Below are 12638 nucleotides of genomic sequence, written 5' to 3'. Positions count from 1 at the left end.
TGCTTTTTGTAAAGTTCTTCAAAACCATCCTGCCTCCTTTCGGCCCTTTGCATTTTCATATAAATTTTGGATGCAACTGAAAATAAGCAAAAAAATGAGTCAAAGGTAACAGAAATGTTAATTCCAATTATCCTCTGAAGCCTTCAAGGTGCATGCCTTATGTCATCCCTAGCTAGACCTGACATTCTCATGTATGTGGGGTTCCTATACCTATGTATATTGCATAAATCTGGTTATTTTCTCTTGTTAATATGTCTCATGCCTATTTGATTATTAGACTAGAAGAAAGAACCTTGAGGGCAGAGGAGAGTTTGTTCCTCTCCCACATAACTGTGCCTGGGTGGGGTTTCCCTGAATGTCTAGACAGTCTTCTAAACATTAGAAACAATTTTCTCACAGAGGATAAGGGAAGGCTACTCTTGGAGAACAAAATGTAAGAGAAATTATTTCAAAAATCATTTCATTTCTATAATTAACTAAAACTTTCTGAAATTGCAATGTGAACAAGTTCTTCCTTATCCTAAATCTAGATTTTTCTTATCATAGATTAATCAGATATATATAATTCTTAGTTCAGAATTTTTAATAAGAGCTGAACAAACTAAAGCTAAAGTGATGTGAAAAAATCATTCTATATTGTATTTGTCTAAGAAAGAAATAGTAAACCTCTAACTTTATTAGTTAAGAAGATCATAAGTAAAACCACAATGAGATACGACTTCACGCTCAATAGGATGGTTACGATAAAAAAGACCAACAATAGCCCTGGCTGGTATGGCTCAGTGGACTGAGTGTTGGCCTGCAAACCAAAGGGTTATGGGTTCAATTCCCAGCCAGGGCACAAGCCTGGGTTGTGGGCCAGGTTACCAGTAGGAGGCACACGAAAGGCAACCACATGTTGTTTCTCTCCCTCTCTTTCTCCCTCCCTTCCTCTCTGTCTAAAAATAAATAAATAAAATATTTTTTAAAAAAAGACAGACAATAAAAAGTGTTGGTGAGAACATGGTGAAATTAGAAGGCTTGTACTTGATGGTGGGAATGTGAAATTGTTCAGCTGTTTTGGAAAATAGTCTGACAGTTCCTCCAAAATTTAAACATAGACTTACCATATCAACCACCATTCCAATCCTAGGTATATACCCAAGAGAAATGAAATATATATCCATATAAAAACTTGTATATAAATGTCCTATCAAGATGATTCATAATAGCTTAAAAAATGGAAACAACCCAAATGGTCATAAACTGACAGATGGATAAACAAAATGTGGTGTATCCATCCATTAGAATATTACCTCACCATAAAAAGAAATGAAGTACTGATACATGCTGCAACATACATAAACTTTGAAAACATTATACTAAGAGAAAGAAGGCAGACAAAAAGATGCCCACATTATGTGACTCTGTTTATGGAAAATGACCAGAAGTAGAAAATCTATATAGACAAAAAATAGACTGGTGATTGCCTAGGGCTGGAGGAATTGGAAAAAAGAAAGTAACAACAAATGGCTATGGAATTTCTTCTGGGGATGATGAAAATGTTCTAAAATTTCGATGATAACTGCATAAATATGTGAATATACTAAAATCCTCTGAATTGTACACTGGGTGAATTTACAAGTGAACTATATATGAGTATACCCTGGGTGAACTGCATAATATGTAAATTATAACTCAACGCTGTTATTTTTTAAGTGAAAACAACCCAAATGTTCACCAGAATAGATTAACAAAAATCCACATGTAATAATCCACATGTAATCCACATGTAATACTCCATATGTATATGTGGTATATACACATTGGAGTATTATGTAGTCATAAAGGAATGAAGTACTGCTATATGCTGCAATATAGATGAACCTTGAAAACATTCTGCTATGTGAAAGAAGCTAGAAACAGAGGGACACACATTGTATAACTCCATTCTATGAATTATGCAGAATAGGCAATCTCATAGAAATAGAAGGCAAATTAGTGGCTGTTGGGGACAGAGCGAATGGGGAATGACTGCTAACTGGTATTTTAATGAACTGAATTGTGTTTCCACCACCACCACCAAATTCATATGTTGAAGCCCTAACTCCCAATGTGACTATATTTAGAGATAGGGCCTTTAAGGAGATAATTAAGGTTAAATAATATCATAAGGGTGCAGCCCTAATTCATTAGGACTGGTGTCTTTATAAAAAGAAGTGACACCACAGACGGCTCTCTCTCCTTGCAGGATCAAAGCAAAGGACATTTGAGGGAACAGTAAGAAGATGGCCATCTGCAAGCCAGGGAAAGAGGCCTCACCAAAAACCAATCCTACCAGCACTTGATCTAGACAGTCTCCAAAACCATAAGAAAATAAAAACCTGTTGTTTAAGCCCCTCAGTATATGGTATTTTGTTATGAAAACCTGAGCAGACTACTAACAGTTATGGAGTTTCTTCCTAAGGTGATGAATATGTTCTAGAATTAGATAGCAGTGATGCTTAACTATGAATGTACTAAAAACCATCGACCTGGTTACTTTAAAAGGGTGAAATTTATGACAAGGAAATTATATAAAAAGTTGTTCTTAAAAAAAGATTATAAACAGGTGTCCAGATATTCAAAAGACCCAATACACTAAATCTAAAGGTTTCTGGATAAGTCTAATTAAATATACAAAGCCTTAGCTTTCAAAGGGAGAAAATTGCGCATGTTATCTACGCACAGAAGTGGTCTGTACTGATGAGTTGCTTCTTTCAAAACGGCTCTATGGATTGAAATTTCTTTTTTCATAAGTCAGAACTGATAACTAACTAACAAATAATATTAACATAATAGAATGAAAAGAACATAGCTTGTTTTTCAGTTACTGGTTGCACAATGATGAGCATGCCAGTTAAACTCTGCAATGCTTTTGAACCCTAGTTTTCTCATTTGTAAAATGAAGAAAATAATATCTACCTAATAGAATCACTCTGAAGACAGCATGAAACAAAATAAGAGAAAGCACTCGGTGAAGCAGAATATAAATGTGAATATACATTTAAATTTTTTAAAGAAGGAAAAAAACATATACTTTAAAATCTTTTTTAAAAAGCCTATCATGTAATATGTACAATCAATTCTTTAAGGAAAAAATTACTTTGTCTTTATATCCCCTAAGCCAAGAACAGTACCTACTACTAGAGAATGCTGTTTCAGTGAACTTTTTTTTTTTTCAGGTTATAAGACTAACTGTATAGCTGTGGCAAAAAGTCATCATCACCATCATCACCACCTGTGAGCCAAAAATGCTCTAAAGCTCAGATTCACAGGAACAATGCTTCTCAAAAGAACACAGGAAACAAAAGGATACAATAAACAAAATAAATACTCACTTGAGTGATAAACATTTTACAAGAAGTCTTTGACCAAAATGTTCTTTGGGCACATCAGGAACACTAAGTCGTTCTATTGGTTCTTCCTACAAATTGACAAGCAACACCAAAATGAACATGCTTATCATATTTCAACCCTTTACATCTCTTTAAGAAGTCATTTTATTAATTTAATACTTTTAGCTTTTGCAATTGAACATACAATAGAATGACCTACTTATCCTCAAACAGAAGTCATTAGATCATAAGTAAGTATGCTAAATTCACAGAAGTTATTCATTAAGGATAAATTTGTTAGAATAAAAAGTATATTTTATTTACAAAAAATATAGCTATGTTTCAGTTAAATTTCATTTCCTATTATTATAATAATATATACAATTCATACTTCAAAAATATCTATTTCATAATTATCTGTGTCTATATTCCCAAATAACTATACCTCATCTGGTGATGGATGCAAAGCAAAGAGCTCTTTGTGACGGTTTGATTTCCTTTGGTCATCATTCTGACGGTCTATTTCTTCATTTGGAGTTCGATCAAGTAAATTGGGAAGCAGAGCATCAGGAAGAGAATTTTTCAAGTCAAAAATACTGCAGGCCCAGCTACCCCTTGGAGTATCGTCTATTGACATGGAACGTCTTTTAAGATCATCCTGTCATACAAAACATTAAAAAATAAGTATATTAATTAATAAATAAAACATAAACTATTTTAAAATAACACTTATAGTCATTTAAAAATAAAAATATTACTTGCTCATCCTGGTAGTTGCTGCCATCTGGAGCTTCATCAGATTCAAAGACCTGTTTTGGCAAACCTTTTTGCCTTTCTTTCTGTTTATCTAATGTATTGGGATTAAATCCTGTTCCTAGTTTATGATACCTATTCAAAATAAAACAAATAAATAAATATTAATTTTTGAACTTTACTTTTTCATCATTAATAACAAGCTAAATATTCTCTGCATTATTTCTTTACATAATAAAGGTATATTATAGCAGTTTTGAGTGTGCTTAACATCTAACCAGAGGTTTAAGAAAACTTCCACTCAAAATTCTTTTAATCCAACTACAGAGCAGATCATGAGTTTCCAGGCGTAATTCACATTCTCCTTCTTTTTATGACAACCACATATATATAATTTAAAGTTAGGTGGAATCTAATGAACAAACTGAATTAACAAACAAAATAGAGAGAGACTCATAGATAGAGACAAGGGGGAAGTAGGGAGGACCAGGGATAGAGGGATTGTGAGAAAAAAGAAAAACAAAAGAAAAAGAATTTATAGACAATGGTGTGGTGGCTGGGGTGGGGGGGGGGGCAGGTGGAAGAGAGTATAAGGGGGACAAATAGTGATAAAAAATAAAATAAATTAAAAATGACAAATTATAAAAATAAAATTGTTCTTTCAGTTCATAGAATAGATCAGTAAAAGGAAAGGATGGAAAGCCATGTCAAAGAATAAAATGTTAGAGTAGAAAATATACATTGTATTCATAACAATATAAAATTTTAAAAGGCAAAAAATAGACATAAAAACACTGAATCTTAAAATTTCAAAGAGCCATAGTATTTTTGCTACATCTCTCAGGTAACTTAACCAACCTAAAGCTGCAGACTTTTAAAATAAAAAGGTCAGGATCTACATCACTGTATACATGTATTACTTAACACGTATTATTACACCCTTAATGTTTCCTTCTTTCCTAGCAACCCAATATCCAAGAACATCAAAGATCCTAAGATCAAAGAGCAATTATTGTTCATACCTCATATAGTCAAACAGGGTAAATTTCTAATTGGAGCAAAAACCATTATGATTAATAAAGGATGATATGGTCTTACTATTAATTTATGAAATAATAAAGAATCAAATAGATGAATCACTGATATCATGTCTTGTTGCTGAAGATATTAAAACAGAAGTTATTTATAGTCATTACTGTTATTAGTACCACCATTCAAACCACTGTTCAAAACATCAGCAAGTTCCAACTGAGCACCTAATCTTTAGAGTGCCATGGAATGTGGCCGTAAGAAGCATTCCCCAAGTTGCACTATGGGTAGAGCTCTATCTATGCTTGTATTACTTGTAACAGTGCCTCCTAGCTCAAATTCAAGTAAAATAAAGTGGATATTCCTTTGGGGGACAAAAATAGAAGCTACATGACATTCACATTACAGCATAATCACAAAATAAAAGGAAGCAATTTTCTCTGGAAGAACTAAGATAAAGGTACTCCATACAGTAACATGAAAGGTATACTCAGAAACAGATGTTTTAACCTTTTGTGAAATGTTTAGAGTACCTTGATTTGTGATGTTGCATATCTAAGTTGCTCTAATAATCAATAATAATGTTACATTCTGCCTCCTTTACCTTCTTTTTTATGAATAATTTCTTATTCATTTCTTTTTAGAGAGAGGACAAGGGAGGTAGAAAGAGAGCAAGAGAAACATCAATGTGAGAAACATCAATTGTTGCCTTTTGCACATGCCCTGACCAGGGGCAGGCCCACAACCCAAGGATGTGCACTCACCAGAAATCAAACCCACAACATTTCGCTTTGTGGGACAATGCCCAACCAACTGAGCCACACAGGTCAGGACTACCTCCTTTATGTTCCAAAAAGCTGACAGTATAAAATTCTACAGAGCTGACATTCATGATTAATACTCTTTTATGTATTACCAATCTGTCCCCTAGTCAATTGCTATGATACGGTTCTACATGACTACCCATCAACCCCCCACACACTAACATTTGTGTGACCTCCTATCCTGACATTCTCACCCTCCTTTACTCTGTTCCAGTCACACTGACATCTTTGCTATTCCTGGTACATTCCTAACATGCTTCCAATATGAAGCCTTTACATACACTGTTCTTCCCTCTAATACACTTCCCCCGGATATACAAAGGGCTCACCCCCTTAATTCCTTCAGGTCTTTGCTCAAATTCATCTTTATAAGCAAGACCTCTTCTGATTACTCATATGAAGTAGAAAATTGAGCCCTTCCTCTCGGCTCTCCCTACACCCCACATCCTACTTTTTTTCTCCACAAGAGTTACATCCACCATATCTGGCACATATTTATCTGTGTTTGTTTGTTGTCCAATGCCCTCATCCCCAACTAATGTAAGGTCCATGAGGGCAGGGAGTTAGTTTTGTTGATTGCTGTATCATCACTGCTTAGTATAGTGCCCGGCACATACAAGACTCTCAATAAGTATTTATTGAATGAATAAATAAATGAAGTATTTTCTCTTCCTTTCTCCTTTGTGCTGAATTATGGAAAACTTGTGCCTTCATCTAGTCCACTCTCCAGTCACCTCTGGTATTTAGCTCATCTGCTGAGTTTTAATATTTTTTCACTGAACAAAATTTTAATTTCCAAAGAGAAATAGTTGATATTTGTCTGGTTACCATACCCATTCACATCTCTTTGAAGATATTAATTATACTTATGTGCCATGATATGTAGTATACTAATTATTTCATGATAGTTTTTATTTGTAGTTTGATAATTCTTTTCCAAATGCAATAGCTTTCATCAAGTAGTTGGCAATTCTGGGTTCTATGCTTATTTTCAAATTTGTATCCCCATATCTGTCTGGAAATACTGTATCTGCTCCACCCAGGCCACAGCCAGTAGTCCTCTCTACATAGTCTTCTCTACTCTATCTTCTCCATAGAGCCAAATCATGCTGACAGGCAGTCTGCCAAGACGAGTCTTCTGGGTGTAATGGCTGTCTTCTTCCAAGGTTTGCCCTCCCTGGGCACCATACTGTCAACTCAAGCCTCTACAATCACCACTCTTTAAAAAGGCAGATACCTTTGTTGGCACAACTGTGCACACATGGTATAGGGGGATTCAAGTAAAATAATGCCCAATAGTTACCCCAGACTCCTCTTCCATTGCCTGTATTCACTCCTTCTGAGCTTAAATTACTATACACAGAATGGGGCAAAAGTAGTTTACAGTTGTGAGTATACAAAAGAGTTTATTCTTATATTGTTTATTATTTTCCATGCAATGAACTGTAAATCCACTTTTGCTCAATCCTGTAGTATATGATTTATATATATATATATATACACACACACATATATATATAACTTTAAAAGATATATATATCTTTTTTGCATATATCTTCTTAAATTATTCTGTACTATGGTTTTCTCTTATGTTCCACTTACACCTCTCTTCTGACTTTCAAGGATACTTTAAAACTTCTATCAAAGGTATCCTTTTTTGTTTTCCATTTACTACTGTAAATAATATCTAGTGTAACAAAAATTATACATAAACTTTAGAATATGATGCCCTGTTTTAATCTCATTATCTCACTATTTGGCTGTGAGACCTCAAAAAATTTATTTAATTACTCTGAGCGGCTTTTCTGTTGGAACCTTAGATGAATATAATGTGCCCAATAAAATGACCAGCACATAGTAAGTACCCATAAATGTTAACTGTCTTCCTCCCTTGCCTAAATCAAGGTCAACAACCCCATAATTAGAATTAAGTAGTAGAGCCCTGACCAGCATGGTTTAGTTGGTTGGGCATCATTCCACTGGTTTGATTCCTAGTCAGGGGACATGCCTGGGTCATGGATTCCGTTCCACGTCAGGCACATACAAGATCCATGTTTCTCTCCCTCTCTTTCTCCTTCCTTTCTTCTCTCTCAGGGAGGGAGAAGGGGAGGAGAGAGGAGGGGAGTAAGGAGAGACATGAGGGGGGAGAGGGGAGGAGGGAGAGGGAGATAGAGAAGAAAGGGGAGAGGGGAGGGAAAGAAGGAGGAGGAGGGAAGAGGGGAAGAGAGAATGGAGGGGAGGGTAGAGAGGAGGGAAAGGAGAAGGAAGGGGACAGGAGGGGGAAGAGAGGAAGGAGAGGGGAGGGGAGGAGAGGAGAGGCTTTATAAAAAAATTAAATAGTAGATTCCATATTCTAAGTTAATATATTTTATAACTAATCTCTTTTTATTAAGATATCTGATTATAAGTTTCCAACATACATACATAGATGTAAAGACTTTTGTGTTATCTGACAGAGGAACAGTTTTTAGCACTAACGTCTAAACTCTTGCTATTGAAATATTTATCAAAATTGTAAGTTCATAAAACAGCTCTTCTTTATAAAGAGTAGCAGTCTGTGCTTTTATTAGGTAACACTAAAACTAAAAAGCATGTCAGCAGTATTCCTGAGAGTGATGCTTAGCACAATATTAAACCCAGTGAAATAAGACAGCAGCTATATAAGGGCAAAACAATATGCAATGGTTACATCACCACTGCTAGTACAAATGAGCACAGATTACTTCACTTCTGAAAACTATAGTGTCATAATATCCACTACTTCAGTCATCATATTTCCTTTAAAAAATAAGGTTTAAAAGTTTCATATGAAGACTCTTCTCTTCATTATGCAAATTAGCAAAGAAAACATAATTTTATTTGAAGTTGAATATTTTATTATTAACTTTCTTGTTTTCCTGCAAAGCTGTTACTTCACTGTATAAAAATAGCACCAGCAGACACGGTATATTACAAAATTAAGACAGTAGTCATCATCTGACACTATAATGACTATAAAAATTTTCTCCACTGCCAGTTATTTCCAATGGCAATATCATTAAGTATTCTGACCCAAATCCAGAGACAGATGTAAGCAATTTACAATATTTTATATAAGACTCATGATAGTAATGTTATCCTTGAATTACATCATTTTGATAACTGGATTTTACCATAGATATTTTCAGGAATTCTGAATATTAATGGTAAGCCTAGCCTAAAAATTATAGGGTGTTGTGAAAAGATGCATATTGTGTTCATCTGCAATCATTATAAAGTTAGGGGGCATTTTCTTCTAGTAGCATTGTGGTTTCTTTTTCCATTGGCATTACTAAAAGTTGCTATTTTAAATCTATCTACATTAACTTAAGACAACATGCTAGATCAAGTTGTGTCATGCTACTTTATTTGGGGGTTCCATTTTCACTGAACAGATTTTACATATTTCCCATATGCTTCTTCATTCATTTGTTCATCTAGTTCTGAAGGGTTATGCAGGGTCATCTTGATTGCAAACCACCTTCACAACAAGATTTATTGAAAAGTGCTGGATGTTCTGCAAGAGTTTCACTAATTTCAGTTACCTCTCCTGTTAGAGAAGAGAGTTCACTAAGAGCTTTCACCCTTTCCAATACACCAAACTCATCTTGCTTGTTTGATTTTGCCCCAATGTCAGGCAGACTACAGTAAACAACGTCTCCCAAAGCTTCCCGTGCAAAACTGCTGATCCCCATTCTTCCAGTACCATTTTCTGTTGTTATCTATTCATTTTTCTCCATGAACTTATGCAGGAAGAGTAGATTGGGGTCAGTGGGCAGTGACCTGAGGGCGCCAGCCCTCAAACCCCAGGGCCACAGTGGTCAGGGCTCAATGGCACTGAGGGGGCCCCTCAAGCTCTGCGCCGCTGGCAATATATTCATAGGAGTCCATTTTACTTCTTCACCTGATGTTGTATTCAACACCATCCATTAGAAAAATAAAATTTGTGGTAGAATAAAACATTATTTTTTATAAATATTTACTTGATTAAATGTACAGATCAAAGACCTGTAAAAATTTAGTTAATGAAGGGTAGAGATGTTTCAAACAGCTTGATCTGGAAAACTAGCTATTAAATTTAACTATTTAAATTTCAATAAACTGGATTCTTTCTTTTTAATAATGAATGTATTCATCAATATCTGTCAATAATTTCTCAAAAGAATTAGACTACAAGCATTATCATATACGATTAGTTATTAAATAAACGTACAGGTCTCATAATAATTATTAATTTACCTTAATCCAGTTATAGATCCTACTCAGTATCCTACTCAGTATTTTTAAGTGTTTTAATAAACGTACAACTTACTTTCTGATCACAATTGCCCAGTCTTCTGTATAACTTCTTATACAATCTCTAACATGTGGATCCATTTCACTATTTTAAAAAAGAAAACACATTTCTGATTTAGACAGGAAAGCACTGGTGTTGGTGAATTTGGTTGCTACAGCTCTTGATTGTATAACAGACATAATCCCACCATAACAAAATAGGATATAAATCAAATAACAGAAGGTAGCTTTTCTGTAGTTGCACTGAAACCAAAAATAGGTAAATGTGTCCTTACCTTTCTTCAGGTACAGCTGAAACAAGGGTTCTGCAGTCCCTAGGACTATAAACAACTTCGATATCATCTGGAGGGAATTCAATCAAATCCCTTAAAGGCCCAGAATCCACAGCTAAAGGATGAGTAATGAGGTAATCTTCTAAATCCACTGGATCTACTGCTTCTGTAAGGGGCACCTTTAGAAAGGAGAAAGGGATGAGGAATTTTAAAACTTTAAGCAAAAAATTTTTTTAAATATGTTTTAACATAATTATTTCTCAATTTTCAACAGATACAATTTAAAAACCTACAAGGTATTGACCTTCTAACACTCCTTCATGTTTTGGGTTATACTCTCTTTACTCCTCTTGCTTAGACTTTATCCATACCTTTCATGGAAAGCCAGTAATGATCATTGACAGTTTTATAATACTTTACAGTGACAAAATGTTTACTGGAGGAATTCTTTTTTCTTTAAAATCTTTGGAATTTTGCTAAGTTTCTTAACAGTGGCTTAATTTTATTTGTTGCTACTATTGATTATCGTAGTAAAAATATATAACCAGACTAAGGTAGGGTGAAAAGTAGACCTCCAAAAGATCACCAGATAGATACCAATCCATGGACCTTTCATGCCAAAAAATTAAGATAAAAGATAAAAGATGTGATCTATCTGAGTGAGTCAAATGCAATCATATATATATATAAAGACAGAGGGAGAGTGGGACCACACAGTGGAGAAAACCATATGAAGACACAGCAAAGAGAGATCTGAAGATTCTGGCCTTAAGTGACGCAGTTACAAGCAACCACCACAATGTAGAAGAAGCAAGAAACTAATTCTCTTCCAGATCCTCCAAAGGCAGTGTAGCCTTGCCAAAACCTTGGTTTCAGCCCACTGATGCTAGTTTCAGACTTCTAGACTTAAGCACTGTGAGAAAATTGCTTTTGTTTTAAGCCACCCAGTTTATGATACTTTATCAAAGCAGCTAAAAGAAACTAGTACAAAGACTCTATTTAAAGTATCTATTAGTAATAACAGAATTTCCAGGGCATTTCTTAGCCAAGTTGAAAATATACTTTTTATTAAGACACCCAAATTTTCTTCTGATTCAAGAAAGAAAAACATTCAGGCAAAACTGAAGGATTATGTAACAAATGTGCAGATGTAGATTAATGAAAATAAAAACATGTTATTTCTCAAGATGCTTAACTGGATAAAAACACTGAGACCTGCCTCTCTGAGCAGGTGTGTGTGACTAAAAGGTGAGTGCTTTAATCTATGCTTCTTTGAACTGAACAACTAGTAACAGGTACAGCAACAACACTGTAAATATAGTAAGTTAAATAATAAAAGACCAGCACATCACAGACACTCAAAAGACAATAGCTATTATCATTATCATTATGTTTTCCCATTTAAATCTCTCCAAAACCTATAAGGTAGAGATAGTTACTATTTTAGTTCTACAAATAAAAGCATCTGTACTCAAAAAGTTAAACAACTTCTGGAAATAAAACAGCCACAAAATCACGTAACAAAATTTTTTTCTTAGAGGTAATAAGTTTATTTAAATATTTACATATTTATGGTTTTTAATATGTACAACAGAGCAAACTTTTATTTATTTTATTTTATTTTATTTTAATTGTTGTTCAAGTATAGTTTTCTGTCTTTTACACCATCCCAGCCCACCCACCCCCCAACCCTCCCCAGAGAAAATTTTTAAATTGGATCTTCAAGCTCTAAAATTCATGGGTTTTCTGCTCATAAGCATAAAATTTTAATCAATAAATAAAATTTAAATAAGTCAATAAATAAATAGGGGAGGAACCGAGAAAGTGAGGTAGGGAAACATCAATGTGCAAGATACATGGATCAGTTGCCTCTGACTTGCTGCCAACTGAGGACCTGGTCCGCAATGCAGACCTGTGTCCTGACCTGAATCTAACCACTGACCTTCTGGTTCACAGGCCCAAGTTTCATTCCACCCACTAAGCCACACCATCCAGGGCTAAAAAAATTAATAAAATATTTTTTTAAATGTCAAGAGGGAGTACTTCCGCTTGTGGGAAAATGGACTAGACATACTCTTCCCCCTATTCTT

General features: G+C 34.6%; 1 protein-coding gene across 5 annotated transcripts in view; it reads right to left on the bottom strand.

Annotated features, from left to right (window-relative positions):
• DOCK7 (dedicator of cytokinesis 7) overlaps positions 1-12638 on the bottom strand; it is a 206915-nt gene that overhangs the window by 169806 nt on the left and 24471 nt on the right. For all 5 annotated transcript variants that reach the window (XR_006785286.1, XM_045835467.1, XM_045835468.1 and 2 more), the window contains exons 3-7: positions 10552-10727; positions 10293-10361; positions 4115-4244; positions 3802-4014; positions 3360-3445 (exon numbers count right to left, since the gene is read on the bottom strand). Coding sequence is in view for 4 of the 5 variants with exons in the window: in XM_045835467.1 (XP_045691423.1) it covers positions 3360-3445; positions 3802-4014; positions 4115-4244; positions 10293-10361; positions 10552-10727 (674 nt within the window). In the remaining variant the exon portion in view is untranslated. The remainder of the gene's footprint in view (positions 1-3359; positions 3446-3801; positions 4015-4114; positions 4245-10292; positions 10362-10551; positions 10728-12638) is intronic.

Source organism: Phyllostomus hastatus, unplaced genomic scaffold, assembly GCF_019186645.2.
Source record: "Phyllostomus hastatus isolate PE091 unplaced genomic scaffold, TTU_PhHast_1.1 phas_contig_209, whole genome shotgun sequence".
Lineage (NCBI taxonomy): Eukaryota > Metazoa > Chordata > Mammalia > Chiroptera > Phyllostomidae > Phyllostomus > Phyllostomus hastatus.
Note: the sequence above shows the minus strand (reverse complement) of the source record. Positions and strands in the feature narration are given on the sequence as shown.